Raw genomic sequence first — 23,271 nt, 5'->3', positions numbered from 1 at the left:
ACACCACTTATCTCCTACCTCCTCCTGTCTTGTTCTCTCCTACTCCAAGGGGGCACTTGTTTGATCGAGACCTGTATCCTGTAACTTCAAGTCGTCCCGCATCGCCGAATACCTAAGAGGAACATTCCCCTCACCGTAACTAACCTAACCTAACCTGCCAATATCGTTATTCCGTCTCATCAATTGTCTATCTATCGTCTTTTCGACTCCCGGCGAGAAATCACGACCCCGCCGCGCTCGCGCCCGCCCGCTGCCTTTCTGATGGCGTAGGTCGTCTGGGCATGGCAGAACGAACATCGGCAGGTGATAACGAAGTGCGACTTCCTTCTACCTCGACAACCTCAACTGCCACCTTCTTATCCGCTACCGCCGCTCCAGGTCCCCAGAGGTAGGGCCAACCCTTTTATCCTTCCCCATTAGCCATCTTGATCCTTGATCTGCCACTTCACCTTTTCCCTTTCATTCACTTTGTATTTGTCACCGTCTCGCGCAGCTGTCACCACGTCATTCGTACTTGGCCTCGCCTGTTCAGGTACGGTACGGGACAGGCACCCTCGTCGTCCCAGCACTGACCGACTCTGGCCGCTGCTGCTGCGTTGCGTTGCGTCGCTGATTCACCACGAATATTCGAGACAACAAATCCATTTATCCTTCCGACCCAAGCCGCCGTTTTGCCGTAGTCAATCATTGCCTTCATATGTGTTTGATGGTTCATCTGGTACTTAGCTTCTGGTTGAACTTTATCTTGCAACTTGCAGGTACTGGCTCAGCCTTCGGGTATCTCAAACCTACCATCCTCGACCAGCCAGGACCGGGCGACCAAACAAACAATATCTCTGAAGCACTTGACTTTCGGCCGCGGCTTGTGCTTGTGTTTCCTCTCTTCATCTCCCCTTTCATTCTCCTCACAATACCCCAACGACCTCACCTTTAAACACACTCTCTGCTTTTTCTTCCACATGCATCGTCAGTACAAAGCTTACGACAATTATGACTTCTAGAATCACCAGATCTTCGGCTCGTCAAGCAGCGAGTCAGGCAGCCCAAACCAACGCTTTTGCTCCTGCCGCTGCTGACGTCCCGACCACCGCAACCTCTACCACCCCAGCCTCACGCAAGCGCAAAGGTCTCGCTACTGAGAAGAGCCCGAGTAACGCCTTGCCATCTGGATCTTCAGGTCGACGGTCCAAGAGACAAAAGATCCCCGAAGCCGTTTCACCCTCCACCAATAACAAAAACCACCAGCCTGCACCTAGAGCTAGGCGAAAGGCAAAGCCCACTGAAGAGATGGACAGCCCAGAGTAAGTTTGCAACGCCATCTTACGCAAGTTCGCTACGCGGAAGCAGTATGTTAATTCGTGTTAGCAACGAGAGACCTGGGTCTGCGAATCCCGCAGAATCATCTATTCCATCCGGCTCCTCTAGCCGAAAATCCAGCCGCTCCAAGAAGCCCACTGGATCTACGCAAGGTTAGTAGCGAAGACGCAAGCCTCGTGACATTGTTCAATCGCAGAACTAACCATGACCTCAGAGTCAGTACAAGGCTCGACCCTTACCACACGGAGATCGAAGCGAAATCTCGACAGCGCCGTTGACCAAGATACACCAATGACGGGTACCGACGAGAACAAGGACCCAGGACCCCCGCCGCCTCCTCCCCCTCCCATCGACCAACATCGCGACGACGATAGTGAAGACAACGACGATGATGACGATGAGGAAGGATCACGAAGATACGATGATGATGAAGACGACGACGACGACGATGACGATCCTTTCGGCGGATTTGGTGGCCCTCCAGGCAGTCTGTCCAGCACTTTGAGAGCACTAACGGGGATGATGTCCGGTCTTACATCACGGTTCAGAGAACTCCTTAACAGCCTACGATCAGACGACCTCTCGGTGCAACTGATAGCTCTGCAGGAGCTCTCAGAAATTCTTCTGGTTTCGAACGAAGAGAATCTCTCTGGCCATTTCTCCCCTGATGCCTTCGTCAAGGAACTAGTTACGCTCATGAACAAGGAAGAAAGCCCCGAGATCATGCTACTCGCTTGTCGGTCTTTGGCAAACCTAATGGAGGCGTTGCCTGCCAGCGTTGCGAACGTCGTTTATGGGAACGCCGTCCCAGTACTGTGCCAAAAGCTCCTCGAAATATCTTTTATCGATCTGGCCGAACAGGCCCTGAGCACGCTGGAGAAGATTTCTGTTGAGTATCCTACGAGCATTGTTCGCGAGGGAGGTCTTACTGCGTGCCTTTCGTACCTCGACTTCTTTGCTACAGGCACTCAACGAACTGCTGTCACCACCGCCGCCAACTGCTGTCGCAACATTCCCGACGACTCATTCCCAGTTGTAAGGGATGTTATGCCTACACTTCTTAACGTTCTCAACAGCAATGACCAGCGTGTTGTCGAACAAGCTTCGCTTTGCGTGTCAGGTATAGTAGAGAGCTTCAAGTATCATCCTCATAAGCTGGAAGAACTTGTTAGTGTGGATCTTCTTCGCGGCGTACTCAGACTTCTTGTTCCTGGTACAACCAACATGATTAGCTCTAGCATCCACACTCAGTTCCTCCGAGTTTTGGCTTTCACTGCACGAGCGAGTCCTCGTCTTTCAGCCGAGCTCTTCAAGCTTAACGTCGTGGAGACATTGTACCAGATTCTCACAGGAGTGTCACCACCAAGCGGCACTGAGGACGTTGCCTCAAAGTTGGATAGTGTTGTAATCATGCAGGCCCTTATTCATCGACCCCGAGAGCAAATCATCGAGACCCTCAATGTCATCTGCGAACTGCTTCCCAACCTACCACGCAATGCCGACCCGTCATTCGGGGATTTCGTCGAGCTTATCGCCTCTACAGAACCGCCACACCCAGCATCTGGTGGAGGAAGAAACCGCAGGACTACAAACGAGAAGCGTATCGAACTTCTGGAAGACTGCAAAGACGAAGTCCGCCGCTTCGCTCTTATCATTTTCCCTACTCTGACGGACGCCTTTTCCAGTACGGTTAACTTGAGCGTCCGCCAAAAAGTGCTCACAGCACAGCTGAAAATGCTCTCCAACCTGGACGAGGACATCCTGGTCGAGGCGTTGACTCCTGTTCCCTACGCCTCTTTTCTGGCATCTATTCTTTCACAGCAAGATCATGCATCTCTCGTCATGCTCGGACTCCAGGCTGCAGAGCTCTTGCTTAGCCGACTCGACAAGATTTATCGCTACCAATTCTACCGTGAAGGGGTCTTCCTGGAAATCACCAAGATCGCGGAAGAAGAGGACCCTGTTGAAGAGAAGCCGGAGAAGAGTGTAAAGCCAGAGGGCGAGGATGAACGAACAGCGGATCAAGAGAACGAACATTCTTCAGAACAAGAATCTGAGCATGATGAGGACGATGACGACGAGGAACGCGAATCATCCGACGATGATGAGGACGACGATGAAGAAAATGATAATGAAAATGGCGAGGCGAACAACGACGATATGTCCCCGGTTAGCTCCCGAGGATCTACTGTGTCTCTCGAGGTTCCCCTCGGCCGATTCATCTCTGATATTCGCTCTATGAAGTCCCGAACGCGAGATGTTGCCAAAAAGTTCCTCGAGACCCACGAAACTGAAGGTCACGGTCAAGCGATGAAGGCTAAGGCTACAGCAATTCTTGATGCTCTCTCAGAATTGGCCGGTGAACTTGAAACCTTCTATCTCAAACGGTCAACTGGAAGTATTCCAGCCGATAAAGGAAAGGAGCTTTTTACAACACTTGCGTCGCACTTTGATACAGACGTCCTAGAGAGTGTTACGAGCGCAGAACTTCTCGCATCAGGTCTCGTCCGCGTTCTCCTCGAGATCTTCAGCAATCCTGACGAGGAACTTGCTCGCGCCGCTCAGTCGACGTTCTTGGAAGTCTTCATGGCTTATACAGTGAAGTCGAAGCCAAAAACAGCGACTGCAGAGTCTCCAGCAACCCCCTTCAGTGTCATGATCCACAAACTTCAGGACTTGCTCAGTAGGTCGGAGCACTTTGAGGTTATCACGGTGCATCACAACACATTTGATGGCAACCACAGTAGCCCTGCGTCCATGCTAGGCAAACAGATTAGACTTCGTCTCGTTGCTGATGACGAACTGGAGATCCCTAAACCGTACCGAAATATTATGGTATCGATCCATGCTATTGCAACCTTCAAAGCCCTAGACGACTACTTACGGCCCCGAATCAGTATTACTGAGAGGCCCCGTGGTGCCTCCCGTCGAGACGGAGTTGCTAGAGCACTTGCAGCAATGGCCAGTTCCGCTGGTCTTGCCGGTCTTCCTCTTAGCAGTGCAGCAGCAGCCCGTCTAGCGGCAGCCGACGGAAGTCTATTCTCAGGCGGCCCTCCTGTACCCCCACCTCCTGCTGCTCCAACACCTTCAGGTTCCCGAGCTGCCCGCAAATCGAAGTCACAGGCCGCTCCTGCTACACCAGACCAGTCCGCCGGGCCCTCTCGAGACAAAAGCGCACTTCGCCGATCCTCGCGACGACATGGTGCTGCAAGCACCCCTCCAGCTCCTCGGCCTCCGCCAACTGACGACGACGAGATGCAGGACACGCTAGAGTGTGCTGATGAGAAGCAATTAACTGACGATGAAGACGTAGGAGAAAGCAGTGCACTAGACGCCATTGTTGGGGAGCTTGAAGAAGATATGGAAACCGAGTCCACTCCTGATGACACATCTGCTGTGAACATGGAGGTAGCTACGGGCGGACATGTGACAGCACGCAAAGAAGATGGCACTCGCATTGCGACCCCAACCGGATCTGGAGCACCTACTCGTGCTGGGCCCCCTCCAGCTGGTGGTCACAGCACACCTACTCCAGCAGCGTCATCGTCAAGGGCCATGTCTTATGCCTCTGCTCTTCAGGCTGTGCCCCAAGACTGGCATATTGAATTCAGCCTTGATAGCAAGCTTATTTCTAACGAAACTACCATTTATCGCGCTGTGCACACTTCAGCGTCCAACTCGGATGAGCATCTCGGCCGAAACATCTGGTCGACTATCCATCCCATCAAGTTCAAACGGGTCCCTGGACCGCCACCGGCAGAAACTCTCTCGTTCACTTCCAATTCCGAGGCTGACGGCGAGGATGAGCACGGAATTCCTGCGTCGCTCGCAAAGCACCCTACAACTTCATCAATCCTACGACTCCTGAACATTCTTCATGATCTCAACTCCAACATTGAAGACGTTCTGGTCGAGAAGAAGAACAGCATTATCGGCCTCAATGTTGAGCCACTGTCTCAATTTGTTAACACTAAGCTCACCGCAAAGCTGAACCGACAGTTGGAGGAACCCTTGATTGTTGCTAGTAATTGTCTACCTAGCTGGGCGGAAGATCTTGCTCGTTTATACCCATTCCTCTTCCCATTTGAAACTCGACATCTCTTCCTGCAGTCTACATCCTTCGGCTATGCCCGATCGATGACCAGATGGCAGAGCACCCAATCAGCAGAGGAGAACCGAAGAGATCGAAACAATGAGAGACCATTCCTTGGCCGACTTCAGCGACAGAAAGTCAGGATCTCTCGTCAAAAGATCTTGGAATCAGCTCTGAAAGTTATGGAGCTTTATGGTGCTGCGCAAAGTATCCTGGAGGTTGAGTACTTTGAGGAGGTAGGCACCGGTCTCGGCCCTACGCTGGAGTTCTACTCGACGGTGTCACGAGAATTCTCGAAAAAGAAGCTCAAGCTGTGGCGCGAGGTTGACACAAATGATTCTGACGAGTTCGTGTCCGGGGCCACCGGGCTTTTCCCCAGACCTCAGAGTGAGGAAGAAGCTGGAACACCAAATGGAGAGCGAATTCTACATTTGTTCAAGATGCTTGGAAAGTTTGTTGCGCGATCTATGATCGACTCGCGAATCATCGACCTTCACTTCAATCCTATTTTCTTCAGGATTGGAGATGCCGTAACTGGAGTAAAGCCGTCCTTGGGAGCCGTCAGAATGGTTGACCCGGGCCTGGCCCGGTCGCTGAAAGCCATCAAGCAGTTTGCGTTGGCTAAAAAGGAGATCGATGAAGACCCCAGCCGCACTCCCGCACAAAAGGTCGCTAATACAGAGAACATCACCATCGATGGTGTTAAGCTTGACGACCTGTGCCTCGACTTCACCCTGCCAGGGTACCCGAACATCCAACTCGAGGACAACGGCTCACAGAAACGAGTCACTATCGACAATGTTGATGCCTACCTAGAAAAGGTCATAGATATGACTCTCGGTTCCGGTGTTCGCCGTCAGGTTGATGCTTTCCGTGCTGGGTTCTCGCAAGTCTTCCCTTACTCGGCACTCAGTGCTTTCACCCCAGATGAGCTTGTCACCCTGTTTGGACGCGTCGACGAAGATTGGTCTCTTGAAAGTAAGTAATTTCCCATGCCAGCGCATGTGGTACCCACTAACATATCGCTAGCTCTACTCGATTCTATCAAGGCCGATCACGGCTACAACATGGACAGCAAGACTGTGAAGAACTTGCTCCATACCATGAGTGGATTCAACGCATCAGAACGCCGAAATTTCCTACAATTCATAACTGGAAGTCCCAAGCTTCCGATCGGAGGTAAGTGCCAGCTATGCGAAACTCATGAACGGTATCTAACGTTTTTAGGCTTCAAATCATTGACACCAATGTTCACCGTTGTCTGCAAACCCAGTGAAGACCCCTATACGTCCGATGACTACTTGCCTAGTGTCATGACGTGTGTCAACTATCTGAAGCTCCCAGATTACTCTACTATTGAGATCATGAAGAAGCAACTCTTTACAGCTGTCAACGAAGGCCAGGGAGCTTTCCATCTGTCCTAGATTGGGCTATTTTATGAGATGCTTTACGATACGATGCTATGCACCATCCGTGGCGCCTCGAAAACAAATAAGACTTGTTTATTTTGACGACTTGGCAGGAAAAGCTTCCGTGTTCCCTTTATGCCCTGATGAAACAAAACTACCCCTGCGACGGACTGGAACGACGGAATTAGACAGTGCATTTTGTTTTGTGTTGACAGAAGCACAATATTGCATGGCTTGGGGATTGGCGCAGGATTATTTTTTATGACAATTGCTGGAATGGCATGGCAAACCTTCGAAGTCTTTGCCATGAAATCAAGGGGTGGACGGGGAAGAGAACTTTCAAAAACCGCCCTTAGGCAGAGTAGTCGCAGATGAAATTGTGTATTTGGGCCATGCCTCACCGCGTTGCATAATGAATCAATGAATAATTTAGCAGTTGCGTGCATACACGTCTTGATGATATTTATTAGGTACTCGTGAATTCTTTCTGGCAATGCACCTAACACCAAACTTGCATTTCATAAATACATGACCAAAGAGTGAGCCCATTCATTGCCCTCCTGAAACCGTAAACCAGCCACATAACTAGACAGAAAAGTACAACCCAATAAAACGATGGAAGAAGTCATAAAGGCACCAAAATTCTACAGTCGTTCATCTTCTTCGTCCGAGTCCCAAATCTCGGGTGGAACTCTCGCATCATCACGCAAGAGGCTGTCCGGCAGCATTTGACTCTTTGTCAACAGCTGCGAAGAGCCTGGATTGTAATCGGGCAGACGCAGCGCGGCATCCTCATCGTCCCCGTCCAGTAGACTGTCCGGAAGACCGATGCTGCTAGAAGAGTGTAGTGGAGGACGACGGATGGAAGATGAGTGTTGTTTCTCAGGGGTGGAAGCTTGAGAGACAGTGGTTGCTTGAGAGGGGCGCACGGCAGGTAACTTGGATGCGCTGCTTAGAGGAGGGCGAGAGGCCCGAGGAGTCCGGCGAGGCGGAGGTTTAATAGTTGTGGGGGAGGAGGCGACGTGGGTAGTTGGGGGAGTGGTGTGTTGTTTATCGTTATTCTCTTCCTCGGGAGTTGAGGGGACGAGAATGTCGTCCGAGGTAGGGATTTGGATCGACTGAGCAAAGTCGCTCTGAATTTGAGCTTCGACTTGCTGTGATACGCTTATGCTTGGGGTAGGTGTAGGATTGTTAGCCTGAGGAAGAGGCTGTGACGAGTTGGCGAAAAGATCGACTCTTGCACTGTCGTCTTCATCTAGAATCTGTGTTGGCTCTTCTTGCGAAGCACCCTCCTTGAAGAGAGCATGACGCAGATTCCACAATAACTGGCTAACGATAGCAGGGGGGAAGTAAACGTAGCGGCCGACGTCACCATCGATCCAACCTTCTTCTCGCATATCATCACCTTCGACTGGATTGTTCAGCTCGTAAACTTGGGTGAGGTGGTAGCGCCAAGCTGGGCCTTCGGTTACACGCCCAGGGTCAGCGCATGCCATAAAGCGCAATAATTCCCCGTCGTACAGCCAGAAGCGAACGACCTGTGCAGGTATCTTGAAGTCGAGGATGAGATCAGCCTGGTAACCCTCTAGAACATCGTCAATGATGTCTTGAGTTAGTGGAAGCAGGACATCTGTGCGAGCAGATGCAGGCGGCAGTGATTGCAGCGTGGCCAATGGTACACGCTGAGATTCCAGCGGCTGGGTTTGAGTCTGTGGGAGGGGGCGATGGATGGGATTGCGAACGCGCTTTGCTGGACGGCTTCTGGCTTTGGGTGTTGAAGAGGGGGGAGGGAGTTCTGTATTTCGTGAACTCAGGGGTGGCAGTGATGTGCTTGATCCTTGGCCATTCGACCCAGAAGACTCCTCTGAGGTTATGGACGCGAAGGCTTGTCGCTTAATAGTAGTAACAGTCGCTGGCTGCGCAGAAGATGATGCTCTCGTCATCTCTTCCTCTGATGAAGCAATCTCGCTCATAACAAGCTGCGTTTCAGCACCAGCGACAAATGTGTTGTTCTCGGCGTTTTCATCGCCAAAACCTTCATCATCTTCATCAGAGCCAAAGTCTTCATCATCTTCATCCTCGGAATCAGGTATTTCCAGCATAACCTTCTTCTTACCGCTGCCGGGCGACACTTTCTTCATTTTTGGTGTAGGACTACCACTTCTTTGACTTGCGCCCAGTTCGGTGCTAACGCCTCTGCGCGTCTTGGTTGGCGTCTCCATCTCGTCCAGTCCAGAAGATGTTTCCAGCGGCTCAATACTGCCTTTCGGTGTTCTAGGAGTTTTATTTGGCGAGTCGACGGGCAGTTCCCGTAGAGGTGTACGGCCAGCTGAACCCCAACTATCGGTAGCGTAGGAATCTTGAATAATGCGCTCATGCTGTCGCGGTGTTGTGGTCGTCCGGGGCTTACCCTTCAGCTCCTTAAGCGGCGACGAGACAGCAGGTGACGACATCTTTCTTTTGGCCGGTGATGCTTCTGCACGATCAGGAGGTCCGTAACGATCGAGCATGAGACTAGCAGGCGTTGATGATATGCTTGGCGGCGCGGAAAGCTGACTTGACGAAGGTATCTCAACTGATTTGGCTCGTTTTCCAGGCGTTTGCTTTTGTGGTGTTTGTGGTACAACAGATTCCTCCCGCGGAGCGGGTATATCCGGGAGTGCCTCTTCTGGTCTGCGCTTCAATATCGACTTAAGAATCTTTGGAGTCTTGACGGGCGAGACGTTTTTCTTTTTTCGAATATGCTGCGGGCTTGGACTCGCTGGGTTTGCCAGCCACTGTTGGAATCCATCATCTTCGTCTTCATCTTCAGAATCCTTGATCAGTTCAGTGTGAGCTGAATCGCGGTCGAGGAACTGGGTCAACGTTTGTGTGTGATAGTTCGAACTAGTAGGTGTATCTCCCATAGTCTTACGTCGGGTCGATTTCTTTTCCTTCTTCGGCTTGGGTTGTTCATCGGTATCATCTCCTAGTGTTCGTCGTCGTTTCGTTCGGTCCTTCTTGGCAGAGGCCTTCTTCGAAGTCGCCCGTCGTTTCCTCCCACTCGATACAGGTTCTTCGTCTTCTTCCTCTTGCGGCTCTGCATTCTCGCCCTCTTCGTTTTCGTCGTCTTCCTTGGCAGATCCCATGTCCTCTTGTTCACTATCACTGAGCACAATTGGGTCATGTCCTTCGAGACTTGATACAAAATCGATTTGTGTCAACGTTTGTTGTCGCAGTAATTTCGAGGGCGTCTCTGCTTGTTTCTTGCGATTCTGCTTTCCATATGTTCGTACGACTCTCCTACGCGCCGGGAATTGTGCTTGCTGTTTCGCTGGTGTTGAATGATAGACGCGGCTCTCCGCGGGGACACCGCCCGAACGGGTTCTGGGCGTCATTATCGCGGTTTCCGAGTACTTGGATAGGTTTGTACAATAAGTACAAGACTCAAGTTGAACTAAATCGACATATAAAACATGACATGTTACTCTCGAGTTTGAACTCCGACAGTCTAGGCAGCTTCGATATCGAGGTCGATGACCGGGATGGGACGAGTGGAGCTACAAGGTCCAAGGGCGTTAAGTGGCGTAGCTTAAGGTTCCCAGGATGCTACGTTATTTATCGCGACGCGTCTTGCCGCGTAAAGTGGTTGGATATTAACATCCAATTAATATAACGCGTTAAATCAAATCAGAATTATGCACATCGTTATGCAATGAATGCTAACCTTGGTATAGAAGTGAATAATCAATCCGTCACTCATGCAATATATTGAGATATACCAAAACTCATCCGTCCAACGCTTGACACATCCCTATTTACCACGAAAGGCGCCTCGTTTACTCCACATGACGCATCAAGCACGCCAATAGTAACTATAGTATTCATACAACAGATTCATGTGATCGTATTCCCATTCACTCTATACCCCAGAACTTAGCGGAATGCTGCCTTGACGTCGGCTCGAGGCCATTCGAAAGCGATATCACCACCATAAATGTTGGTTGTCACTGCGCCAACCCGTCTCTCAACTTCTTCGTAAAACTGCTCGCACTCTGATAGCACCTTGATGACCAATCCTCGGCTCAGCGCTGGGTCGTCAGCGTCGCCAAAGTGCTTCTCAACACGCTTGCGTAGTGCTTCGATACCCTTGCGGATTTCCTTGGAATCGTAGTTGCTGAGAACCTTGTTGAAGACCGTCTTGCTGTTCGAGGGTTGCGCGGCAATCGCTGCGGGCGATTTGCCCGATTGTAATTGAGCTTCCATACTCTCAAGGTGCTCCAAAACCTTGCCAAGTGGTCGACGCATCACTGCACTAAGATACAAGTTCATGTGTTCGTAGTACGTCGTGTTAGCCCTGTCCTTCCATTCCTCAAGCACCTCCAATCCCCGGGTGTCCGTCTCTTCCAGGAAATGGTTCATGTTCTCAATCAGTAGAATATGGAAGTTGAGTGCCTCCTTGTCCTCTGGATCCGCAGAATTGGTCGCTACGCTAGCCGAGGGGTTCTCTCGTGCGATGACCATCAGCGAGTCATACATAGTCTTCAGTATACGGTTGTATTCACGATCAATGGTGCCTCGAGCTGCTAGCGTACCGTCAACGCCAACCAGCATGTTCTCAACAGCACTAGTGAAGTGAGGGAAGATGCGAATGAATGCAATAACACCCTTGCGCTTGCTGATCTTGACCTTCGTTTCTTCGATAGCACGAAGCTGCTCGTCGACAAACTTTTTGAACCGAACTTCCAAATGGCCGTGGAGCTTTTGTAGGAGGGTATTAATGTACTCCTGATTAGATTGCCCAACATCGGCAATGTACTTCTCCAAAGTCGCCAAGACACCAATACCTTGCCTAAAAGCTGTTAACGATTTGTGGTTTACCAGTCATTGTGATGTGAACTTACAAAGGATCTTGCCCGACAACCCATTCCATGAGACGTAGAAGTTCTGACTCCATGAACGTAAAGATGACCTCCATTGCACGCAGAATGCGCCTAGCTAAGTCTCGGTCGGGTTCCATTAACCGTGGCCGCCTGAGGTCAGTGCCCGCTCGTTCAAAGGGTGGCGTTGCAGCAACAGCTTCCGGGAAATCGATTTGTTCGAGTGTCGTTGCATGGAAGAAGTCAACAATGAAGTTTTGCTCCATCTGCATCAAAGGGAGTAAGTTATCCAAGACTCCCGAGAAGACTTCGTAAGGCGCATCTTTATTGTCGTCTGGCTTCTTCTCAACCTTTGATTTGTTGCCACCATCTTCTCGAGGAGATCGGAGGGCTCTGGCCAAAGTTCCGCTGCGCTTGACTGTCAGCTTCCTGGCAGTGGTTGCCACACCTCCTCCGTCCTGTTTGTTCTCAACTGCTGATGTGAACAGCAGTTCGGCCTCTTCTCCTGTCAACTTCCTGGCATTCCTACGCCAGTATGCGATGACAGCTTGGAACTCTGTTCGGTATACAGGCTGGCTCTTATCCTGATAAATTTGTATGACCTGGTTCCACTCCTCACCATGCATATCCCGGGCGTAGAGCATAAGAGGGCTGAATTGCCAAAGCGTGTCACGGCCAAGATCGTGATGTGTTGAATCCACCTTTCTCGCCAAAGCTCCTTCCATAGCAAGCTTTGTTTCTGTAAAGGCTTGATTAAACTGTCCAGACATAAAAGCGACGACTCTGCCAATGAACATGGCACTTTCTTGATCATAAACCTGCTTCTTCTCTTGAACAATTCGCATCTGTTTGAAGTCGGGGTTAAGACCATGGCCTTGGTTTGTGTCTGTTGTGACATCCACCACTCCCTGACCAGCACTAGTCCGAGAAGGATCAATCTTGATCATGGCCTTGTAAAGTGTGACGAGAGATGATTCAACATCTTGCAGACCGCGGATATCATCCAGAGGCGCCGATCTAAGGACATCAAGCTCCTTTGATGTGATAGCACAAGTTTCGAGCAAAGACTCGAGTTCCTTCTTGAGTAGCTTCTGGTTAGCGGTCTGCACTTGAAGACCTTGACCTTGAGCTTCGATATATGCAATGTCTTCCGAAAGGGTCTTGTTCTTGTTAGTGAGGGATCATACAGATGATTGGGAATACGTACCGAAAGCTCGACGGAGTAGAGTGTAAGCAGATTGTCTAACTCCTCACACTCAGCCATGGCAACATCGAGCCCTGCTTTAATCGCATCAACACGCTCGTCCTCTTCGCGGAAACGAGCCAGCCAGCCACCGGCTTGGGCTTTGTTAAGTTCACGCTCCAAATCCGTCCTCATGTCTTCTACGTTGCGCGCGCGCATTTGATCGCCCGGAATCCATCCAAAGTAATCCAGCCATTGAGCGAACTCCTCACTCCTTTCATCAAGAATGGAAGGATTGACCCCTAATGACTGCAGGTACTTCATGTCGTTACCCGCGTTAATGGAGCGACGAGGCTCTTTCTTTTCGGGCTCAGTTGGCTTCTGCACTTCCTGTGGAGGGCCGTGTATACTAATCGGCCTGCTCGTTGGAAGAGTAATCTTGACTTCAGGAACCAGAGAATTGCGGTTCGCCGACTTCGGCTGCTCTGCCGGCTTAGGTTGCTCCAGTTGTTTGTCTTCTTCGGCCTTGGGTGTCTCTCTGGGCGTCTCCTCGGGAGTAGGTTGCTCAGATGGTCTTGGGGGTGCAGGCACAACGCTGCTGATGCCATCTGGTCCCTCCTCTCCTACCTTGGTCTTCAGAAGGCGCATACGCTCTCCAGCACCGCCAGGTCTGGGTTTAAAGGCTGTTGCAGCATTTGCTGCGGATGCAGCCTTCCAAAGCGCGCCAGCGATCTCGTTTCTGGACTTTTTGCCTTTAATCATAGGACCCAAGCCAGGTCTTGCTTCTTGACCTGGTTCTGCCGGTGATGCATTTGAGTCTTGGTCGGAATAATCCACCGAACGCTCTCCGGGTGATGGCTCATCTATTGGCTGAGGGGTTTCCTGCTTGGGAGGCTCAGGAGGTGGCTGCTGTATATTTGCGAACCTGGACACGCTCACTGTCATTGGCGAGACATCAGAGGAGCCTCCTCCAGAACCTGGAGAGAGAGCTTGTGCGGGGCTCGGTGTATGACCTTGGGAAGGGCTTGGAACGCGGGCTGGAGCTGGAGCTGGGCTAGCTATTCGAGCTGGCGACGGACTGGGACCTCGAGCTTTTGCAGGGCTGGGGTCTCGAGCTGGCGAAGGGCTCGGTCTGCGAGCTGGAGCTTGTAAGGGACTAGGGGAATCGCTCGGTACTGTAGCCTGCTGGTATGCTGAATTTGGATTTTGAGTCTGAGCCGGTGGGCGAGACGGCGATGATCCTGGTCTGAGAGCAGCAGGTGTAGGCAGTGGCTCCCGTTTGGGGGGATCTGGTAGCCGTCCTGTGGGCGGCGGGTTCGGTTGGTCTTGAAAACTTCCGGTGAACGAACTGTTTGCCGATTTCTGACTTGTATTGTCCATTCTTGGCACGACACGTTCGCTACTGCGAGGTGGAGGGGCCATTGGCTCTTTATTAGGACTGATCAGTGGTGGGGGAACCAAGTCTCGATCCTGAGGACGAGTTGGGTCCATAGGCGGCCGCCTCCTTTCCGGAGGTGGTCTTTCTAGCTGGAGAGGTGAAGGCACTGGTTGCGGAGGACCTTGAGGAGGTGAGAGAATGGCTGGCGGTTGTGACTTGGGCGAAGGCTGAGGTTGAGGAGGTGTAAGGACAGCCGGTGCACGATTATCAGCAGGCTCTCCAAATCTACCATATGATCCTGGTCCGTTGACACCATTGCGAGACCGTGGTGGTAAGCTAGAACCGTCATCGCTCCTCGCAGTGAACGAGGTAGCGACAGAATCCTGACTCTTATTATTCTGGGCCATCCATCGAGGTTGAGGCGGACGTTCCCTCGAAGCACCCGATTCGAAGCTCCCAACAGGCGAAGGGCCAAGGTTCGGGTGCCCTGGGCGGGAAGGAGGTGTCATAAATGAAGGGACATCTTGAGGTCCAGCTGCTGGTTGTCCTTCCCGCCCCTGATTTCCTAGTTGCCCTTGGTGCGAAGGGTGCATTGGGTGTATAGGACGAGGAGGCGCACTCGCATTCTGGCTGGTAGCTTGCTCAGACAATGGAGGAGGAGGAGGCCTGGAACCACCGGTGGCTGGTCGCCTTGTAGCTCCCATAACCTGCTCATACTCCTTTTGCTCAAATCCTGCAAGCTCCGGCGTCTTTCCACCCGTGTACTTTCCATATATCTTGATAAGACTTGCGATAAAGAATTTCTTCTCCTTGTCCGTCTGGGCATGCCAGAAATAGGGTTTTCCGAGTGTCACTTGAAAGCCGGTGTCGCCAGCCCAGTCGCGATGATCTGGCCTGGCCTCGGGGCCAGTGTAAGATTCGATGCGCGTTAGGTCGTCGAGGTTCCATGTCTTGCCAATCGAAAATGTGCCATTTTGGTTTTCTTTGGATTTGTGCAGGCGAACTCGTCCGGATTTGCGCACAGCTACGATTATTATTCGAGGTTTCTGATTTTCAGCTGTCCGCGCTTGAGGTGGAGGAGGGGTCGTAGGATAGGAGCCGTATTCGGTGATTCGGATATGGGTGATGTAGGTTTCGAGAACTGTCCGAGTCTGTCAGTTTGCTGAATCGAGTACAGACTATTCCAATCGCCTAGTTTGAGCGACATCTCCAATCCGTTGAGCTTGGAGCTCCTGCAGATGAAGCCTAGCTTGACAACAGTGTAGCAAGACTTACGGGAACCGTCAACATCCTTCTTGTTGAAACAGCTTTCGATAATGCGGCGCTTCTCATCCTCGAATCGCTCTGCCCTATTGGCAGCAGCTGCTGCGCCGGGGCCACCCCCATTTGCGCGGTCCATGAGGGAGTTCGGGGTAGGGAATCACGCAGAGCATCAAGTTGAGCAAGGAGGCATGTTCGTTTGATCGAGCAAGGGCTAGGCGTCGAACTCTTGCGGAAGCGAAGGATTAATCGAAAGAGCGGCTGCGCAGTATGCGGCGCGTTATTCAATACTGTCGGATCGAGCTGATGGCACGTATAGATTGATTTTGATGTCGTCGTTGGAGGACAAGTCGTCGAGATCGAGGTCAAGTGGCTGGAGGTTCCCTATTTCGAGGTGGTCTCGGGTGGACACCTGCTCCTGCTTAGGCTGCGTACCTGCCTCTAGTGCTCCACTGCAGCTTGAAGTAGGGACGAGTATACGAGTTTCTGTGCTCCAAAGGGCAATTTTTGCACTGACAGTTTTCTTTTAAAGCTGATTCGATTACATCTTTATTATATTATCTACTACTTCTGGTTTCCCTCACAGTTATGTATATAATAAACTATTCATAAAGTCCTACTGGTAAGCCACGTTATCAAAAGTCATGTGTCGATAGCCAATCGATAAGCCACAAGATGAGGTCAGCGGTATCCCAAGCCACATTTGAGAATGGCGCGCGTCAAGCTTCCATCAGATGTTCGAGTAATAGATAAATGCTTCAGTATTGATGGCGTTAAAAACCATTGATTGAAAACATCTTGCAGAGAAATCCTAGCGAGCTCCGGCGATATTCTAGTTTTTACGACTCTCAACTTTCAACGATGACAGACGGTGATAAATACCTAAATAAAAAATACTTTTCTATAGTTGGGCCAATCTATATAACATTTGAGCCGTGTAAGTGATATGGTCTTCCAACCATCAAGAATACCTGGCGACCTACCTACAGATAAACTAATAGCAAGGAATTTGTTGTCTTTCAGTTCTTGCAGGTAGGTTGGTATCAATTACAAGCGACTGAAAATCTTTCGATAAACTTAATCCATTAAAAGACATTACTGATACAGTGTTTATCGCATTCCTTCATTCTAAACCACAACTTAATAGCTCAGCCATTTTCAACGACGTAGTAAAGCCAATTGTAAAAGTGAGTTTATTACTGGTATTGAGTCTAGCATCAACAATAATGTGCCTTTCGATCGTTTACAAACCTAACCTATAGAATCAGACCGTCAATTGGGAGTAACCTCCATTGATCCGTGTGCATAGGACCTGCAATTGATGCACAGTCATCAAATAACCGACAACCGAAAAGTCCAGATGCTGTAATAGTAGCTTAACAATGATGTTTTGGTGTAGCAGTACACTTTTTCCAACACGACGTCAGTATAATTCCCAATTAGGTAATTTCTCAATCCAGCTTCCTTCTAGGAGATCAAGATCCGCTTTCCCCTCACGAATCAATCCGCATCATTGCACCCCCGGATCGGCTTGGGTTCACCCCGCAATCGGGGGTTGGTCCTCCAAGAGCCGAGGTTGTGCATACAAATAAGCTATACTTCCCGTCCAAGCCGTTGTAACCGCCTCATCAGAAGAGCTGAGTGAATCCTTAAAACCCTGGTCGTTGTGTCTATATCTCTGCACTTATACCGAACCTCAACGACAAGATGGTCCCCTCTGTGAGAGTCGTTCCTAATGTATGTGAAAACCCAGGGCAGTGGCGAGTGCTTGATGCCATGTAAATAGCTTCACTTTAAGATAACTTACACCTCACTCTAGGCTGCTAAGCGAGCTACCAGCCTGCTACGCACTATTCAGTATACGCATCCGCCTTCATGTCCTTGTCACTCAAACCCAGGATATCATCAATCGCCACCAACCTTTACCCCTTCAAAGCATGCTCACCAGCGCAAGTATGCTACGCCAACTACGCACCCGGGCCAGAAGGAGTATGCCTTTGAGATGGCTGCTTCATCCATCAGGTTCGGCCCTGGAGTGACGCAGGAGGTAGGCATGGACTTGAAGAACATGGGGGCACAGCGAGTCTGTGTTGTTACCGATGAGAACGTCAACAAGCTAGATGCCATGAGACAAGTTCGCGAGGCCCTCACTCGGGAGGGTATCCCCTTTGAGGTGTACTCCAAGGTTCGAGTTGAGCCAAAGGATAGCTCGTAAGTTGGACTTCACAAACGAATCCCAAGTCAGTCCGCTTACAGTACAACAGTATCAAGGAAGCTATCGCCTGGGTCCGTCCTTATGCACCAGATGCTTTCCTCGCCGTTGGTGGTGGTTCGGTTATGGACACTGCCAAACTCATGAACCTCTACTCAGCGTATCCTGACGCTGACTTCCTCGACTTTGTCAATGCTCCTCTTGGAAAGGGCCGACCCGTTGACAAGAAGCTCACACCACTTATTGCCGTCCCTACAACTGCCGGCACAGGTAGTGAGACAACGGGAACAGCCATCTTTGACCTTGTATCTAAGCGAGCAAAGACTGGAGTCGCTCACCGAAACCTCAAGCCCACGCTTGGTATTTGCGACCCCCTCAACACCAGGACTATGCCAGCTGCTGTCAAGGCCGCTTCGGGTCTCGATGTTCTGTGCCACTCGCTTGAGTCTTGGACCGCCATTCCATACAACGAGAGAACACCTAGACCGACAAACCCCATCCTGCGTCCAGCATACCAGGGCGCGAACCCCATTTCCGATGTCTTCTCATTCCATGCGCTTCGCGATACCATCAAGTACCTCCCCCGCTCGGTGAAGAATCCTGATGACCTTGAGGCCCAATCCAAGATGCTTCTGGCTTCTACGCTGGCCGGTGTTGGGTTCGGTAATGCCGGAGTTCACCTCTGTCATGGTTAGTACATGATTTGTTTTCTTTTTTGCCCCTGCTTGAAACTAATTTGAACCCAGGCATGTCGTACCCCATTTCAGGCCAGAACCCGGGCTACAGTCACGATGGCTACGAGGTCGCTTCGCCCCTGATTCCACACGGTGTCTCTGTAGCCGTCTCCGCTCCAGCAGTGTTTCGGTTCACAGCGGCTTCCAACCCGGATCGTCACTTGGCGGCCGCTGAGGCCTTTGGCGTTGATATCAGCAACGTGAAGCGGGAGAGCGCTGGTGAAGTTCTCGCGGAAGCCATAACCAAATTTCTTGCAGATTTGGGTGACCAGCCCAAGGGTCTGAAAGAATTGGGTTTTGGCACGGAACACATTGAGGCCCTTGTCGAAGGTACCATTCCTCAGGCACGTGTGTTGATGCTAGCACCAGGGTTGTCGACAGAGCTGGAAGCGGAGAAGGACCAGTTACGAAAGCTGTTTGAGAATGCCATGACACATTGATACTCTGATAGATAATAGGAGAAGTGTTCATGCGGACAATGCGATTGCGCGTTGCCGATCGATGCATCGAAGGGATGTCGTACCACTTTATATAACATTTTGATGTACTTGATCTACATATATGGTGACTTAGATCGTGACGAATCGAGTCCACATGGGATTGCGTGGAACGTCCGGATGTATCGATCGACAAGATGGATGAAAATCATGAACGGGAACCATGAAGGAACCATGAAAGGGAGCATGGATGGGAATCATCGGGTAGTTTTCGAGTTAATTGATGTAGTGGAGGCATTGATATTGGATGTTGAGCTTGGATATAATATAAATCTTATTTCCAAGCGCAGGCCAGTCTGAAACTATTGTATACGCTACTAGATAGAGTATCCGCACTAGAGTAACAGTAACCCTTTTTATGCTGTGCAAGGGAATGCTATGCTGGATTTGTGCAACCTCTAACGTTTCGGATGCAAGCGACTGACCGTTTAGAAGCCATATTTCCTTTCTCGTCCGCCGTAACGCAACACAGCCCAGCCTCCCTGTAAAAACTATTCTCGGTAACAGGCGTCATTGGGTGAATCTTGAAAAGTCCCTGCAGGTACAGATCCACTAAAAGATTACTCAATCAGGTAAAAACAAGACGAATCTTGCATTGGTTTGCCGAGAGGGACGGCTACGGCTGGACGCTAGTCCCTTAACAATTTCTCTTAAACAATTTCTCGAACTACTGTTGGAAGCTTTTGACCGAAGCTTTTGGAGGCGAGGAGACGAGATTCGTCAAGGAAACACCAACCTTGATAGTGTAGAATTGGCGAACGATGAGGCTCCAGTTTGGGCATCGGGACCAAAGTCTAGACTATCGATTGCCCCTGTATAATGGAGTTCATAACTCCTTATTTTGTTAACAAACATGCCCTCTCCCTCCAAAATAGAACCGCTCAGAGTCATGAGTCTGATTAGTGTTTTCCGCCGAGTGGGCCGGTCAACCCCGGACTGCCGGTCGGAGCGCCTTCCGGTGGCCACGACGTCTTCAAGTTACATAACAAAAACTTGAGAAGCGGTTTCGCAATGAGCTTCCCAAGAAAGTCCAAGACTTCTAGGCTCGAATGCTCCCTCCTTGTGCCTCCACATCCTACGTCACGGGGCCAATTGGTAGGTATCTTGAGGATTGTACGAGCCGAGATGATCGCTGCTTTTGCCGGACATGGTCAGGTCCCGGTCTTAGTCAAAGTATAGTCGCACTATCGCAGTATTTCCCACCATAACTACTAAACTTCTCCATGATGGATCCATAAGAGTCCCTTTGACCAGATTCTTGTTATAATAACGTAAATCCTGTCCCCTTCACTCATCCTTTCCCCACGAATCTCTCGAGCATCTCCAGTTAAACCCTGTTCTCTTGAATCATAGTCCCATCTTTTCTCCTCCAACACACGCTCGTTTACCATACTAAAACTATCGTCGGTTGAGACCCTGACAGCACCCTGATCCTGCGATATACACACTACTGCAGCTTCAAACTCAAAATTTCAAATGGAAGGCTCTTCAAGGGATATCAAGGACGATCCCGACCTCGAGGTCGGTCCTGAACCACCCAAGCCAACAGTTGCTGGCAATGGATCGGGAAACCCGCCCAGCCCCCAGACCGCTGCTGCTGCTCTCAAGAAGGACAGGGCACGCGTGAGGTTTAACAGCAATGCTGCTGCTAATCCTCCACCAACATCCGCCAATCCTCCTTCTACTCCTCAAGCCCCAGGCGTTACCAGACCCAGACCTTCACTCTTGCGTGGACCCTCTGCGGAAGCTGTCAAGACTCTCTCAGATGCCAAAGATGCCGAGGATGATTCGGATCCTGAATCAAAAGAGGCCATGGTCGCTGCACGAGAACGTGCTCGTATCATGGCTGACAACATTCACAACGATTCATCTGCTATAGATCGAGACTCACTGGAGTCCAGCGCTGCCGGAACACCAGGCTATGACAGCCCATTCAGCATTCCCCTCCAGGATCTCACCGAAGCAGGCACCAGCAAGGATGGTTTCCACAAGCTCCCCTCCGAGGATAAGGAGGGGCATGGCTTGAAAGATGAGGCGTTCAAGCTTGTCCGAGCACACACCCAGCGTTTCGGACCCAGCGCCAGCAGTGGCCAAGACTCGCCTGAAGACAAGGAAGGCAAGGGAAAGGGAAAACAGCATGAAGAGCGAACTTTGACCGAACTAAACGACGGAAACTTTGATGGAGTTCTATACGATGTGCCTGCACCTGAACAGTACCGTGGAAGCGTCCTGTCACAGCTTCTGAAGCTTTACAAGCCTCCGGAGCCATCTTTCAAGGGCACACACCACCGAGCCGCGTCTACTTCCTCTGTCATCAGTGATGGCACTCCTACTGTTCAGGGCACGCCATCTGGAGCCTCTACGCCCAGACGAAAGTGGTACGAGGCAAACAAATCACAGGATACACTCGCAAACCTTATCGAGGCTTCTTCGCGACTTGCCAATCCCACTGATGCAGCAGGTGGAGACAAGGACAAGGCGAAGAAGAATGGAAAGAAACCACAGCGACCAGCCAACCGACGAACTCAAAGTGCGAACCGACTCAGCGGGTTGTGGCAGCAACAGGAAGCACGCATCACTGTTCACATTGCCGAGACTCTGGCCCGACAGGATTACATCATCAGACTATGCCGTGCTCTGATGCTATTCGGAGCTCCCACCCATAGATTGGAGGAGTATCTTAGCATGACAGCCCGAGTTCTCGAGATTGATGGCCAGTTCCTCTACCTACCAGGATGCATGATCATCTCTTTCGACGACAAGTCAACCCACACGACTGAAGTCAGAATTGTCCGTACTGGACAGGGCATTGATCTTGGTAAACTCAAGGATGTCCATCTCATCTACAAGGAAGTCATGCACGACGTCTGTGGCGTTGAGGAAGCGACTGAGAAGCTCGAGAATCTGATGAAGCGCAAGGACAAGTTCCACAAGTGGCTCAGAGTTGTCATGTTTGGACTCATGAGTGCTACCGCTGCTCCCTTCTCTTTTGGCGCTCGTCTGATTGATCTTCCCCTCATCTTCGCTTTTGGTTGTCTTATTGGAGTGCTGCAGCTTATTGTGGCACCCAACTCTGCTCTCTACAGCAACGTCTTCGAAGTGTCTTCCACCATTCTTGTTAGTTTCCTGGCCAGAACGTTTGGTAGTATCAAAAAGGATGGCGAGGAAATCTTCTGCTTTGGTGCACTGGCACAGGGTGGCATCGTCATGTTGCTGCCCGGTTACATGGTTTGTAAGTCAACCACTGGATCTATCTATTGAAAGACGAAATCTAACATACGACTAGTGTGCTCTGCTCTCGAACTCCAATCCCGCGCTATCGTCCCTGGCTCGATTCGAATCGTATACGCCGTCATCTACTCCCTTCTCCTCGGTTTCGGTATCACCGTGGGTGCCGCTCTTTACGGATTGTTCAACTCGGCCCCATCCAACACGACAACCTGTACCGATGCTATGAACCCTTACTACGCCTTCATCTTCGTTCCTCCCTTCGTCGTCAGCCTGTGTATCATCTACCAAGCCAAATGGCGCCAGATGCCTGTCATGGTCGTTGTCTCTTTCGCCGGATACATGGTGAACTACTGGTCAGCCCAGAAGTTCATTTCCAGCCCTCAGATTTCCAGCACCCTCGGTGCTTTTGCTGTCGGTCTTCTTGCCAACCTCTACTCTCGACTCCGACACGGTGTTGCAGCTGCGATTCTTATCCCCGCTGTATTCTGCCAAGTGCCAGGAAGTCTTGCATCCACTGGAGGACTGCTCAGCGGTTTGAAGGTTGCCAACTCCCTTACCAACGCAACTGGTGAGGTTGAAGGAACATCTTCCGTGCAGTTTACGGCGGGCTCGAACCCAGACAGCCTGGTGTTCAGTGTCGCTGCCTCCATGATTCAGATTGCCATCGGTATTGCCGTTGGTCTCTTCATGAGTTCACTGCTCATCTACCCTCTGGGCAAGCGCCGCAGTGCTCTTTTCAGTTTCTAGTCTTTTTTTATGTACAACTCATGTTCAGCGAGGCATCAGCATATTTGTTTTTTGTCATTTCAGAAATTCATCTTAAAAAGTTACTTGTATTTACACAGCATATACAACGATTTGCATTGTTAATCTAAAGCGATAAAATACGGATTCGGTGTTGGTTGGCTTGGCTTGGCTGGTGGCTTCTTGTCTTGGTTTTGAATGGTGGCATGGTTATCATGTATACATTAGATATTGGTTTATGGCTTGTTTTAGCATCAAAATGGGTTTGAACTATTATAGAATGAATGAATGACTGATATTTCTATTCATGGAATTACAAGCCTTGCTGGAAAGTTAGTAGTGATCGTGATGTTG

The 23,271-nt window shown here is 50.6% G+C and overlaps 5 protein-coding genes across 5 annotated transcripts; 3 read left to right on the top strand and 2 right to left on the bottom strand.

Moving 5' to 3' along the window:
- Window positions 1-853: 853 nt before the first annotated feature.
- On the top strand, window positions 854-6,846 carry B0J16DRAFT_29057 (uncharacterized protein). The gene is made up of 5 exons (XM_046124260.1): window positions 854-1,301; window positions 1,366-1,469; window positions 1,532-6,388; window positions 6,440-6,589; window positions 6,638-6,846. Exons 1-5 carry the CDS (start codon window positions 991-993, stop codon window positions 6,832-6,834), a joined length of 5,619 nt encoding a protein of 1,872 aa, XP_045989474.1. The 5' UTR covers window positions 854-990; the 3' UTR covers window positions 6,835-6,846.
- A 418-nt stretch (window positions 6,847-7,264) lies between these two features.
- On the bottom strand, window positions 7,265-10,322 carry B0J16DRAFT_329211 (uncharacterized protein). The gene has a single exon (XM_046126303.1). The coding sequence runs from the start codon at window positions 10,194-10,196 to the stop codon at window positions 7,464-7,466; it is 2,733 nt and encodes a 910-aa protein (XP_045989473.1). The 5' UTR covers window positions 10,197-10,322; the 3' UTR covers window positions 7,265-7,463.
- A 203-nt stretch (window positions 10,323-10,525) lies between these two features.
- B0J16DRAFT_279215 (exocyst complex component Sec3-domain-containing protein) lies at window positions 10,526-15,915 on the bottom strand. Its single transcript, XM_046123855.1, has 4 exons — window positions 15,515-15,915; window positions 12,886-15,380; window positions 11,703-12,838; window positions 10,526-11,650 (listed from the first exon to the last, which is right to left on the bottom strand). Exons 1-4 carry the CDS (start codon window positions 15,636-15,638, stop codon window positions 10,735-10,737), a joined length of 4,671 nt encoding a protein of 1,556 aa, XP_045989472.1. The 5' UTR covers window positions 15,639-15,915; the 3' UTR covers window positions 10,526-10,734.
- An 850-nt stretch (window positions 15,916-16,765) lies between these two features.
- B0J16DRAFT_329209 (iron-containing alcohol dehydrogenase-domain containing protein) lies at window positions 16,766-19,293 on the top strand. Its single transcript, XM_046126302.1, has 4 exons — window positions 16,766-17,236; window positions 17,319-17,710; window positions 17,764-18,401; window positions 18,458-19,293. The coding sequence occupies exons 1-4, from the start codon at window positions 17,207-17,209 to the stop codon at window positions 18,883-18,885; spliced, it is 1,488 nt and encodes a 495-aa protein (XP_045989471.1). The 5' UTR covers window positions 16,766-17,206; the 3' UTR covers window positions 18,886-19,293.
- Window positions 19,294-20,131: 838 nt separating this feature from the next.
- B0J16DRAFT_329205 (uncharacterized protein) lies at window positions 20,132-23,253 on the top strand. Its single transcript, XM_046126301.1, has 2 exons — window positions 20,132-22,174; window positions 22,229-23,253. The coding sequence occupies exons 1-2, from the start codon at window positions 20,419-20,421 to the stop codon at window positions 22,918-22,920; spliced, it is 2,448 nt and encodes an 815-aa protein (XP_045989470.1). The 5' UTR covers window positions 20,132-20,418; the 3' UTR covers window positions 22,921-23,253.
- Window positions 23,254-23,271: the final 18 nt, after the last annotated feature.

This window comes from Fusarium flagelliforme (assembly GCF_020744385.1).
Source record: "Fusarium flagelliforme strain FIESC 12 MPI-CAGE-AA-0113 chromosome Unknown B0J16scaffold_1, whole genome shotgun sequence".
Classification (NCBI taxonomy): Eukaryota; Fungi; Ascomycota; class Sordariomycetes; order Hypocreales; family Nectriaceae; genus Fusarium; species Fusarium flagelliforme.
The sequence above is the reverse complement of the archived record's forward strand: the minus strand, read 5'-3'. Positions and strand labels throughout refer to the sequence as shown.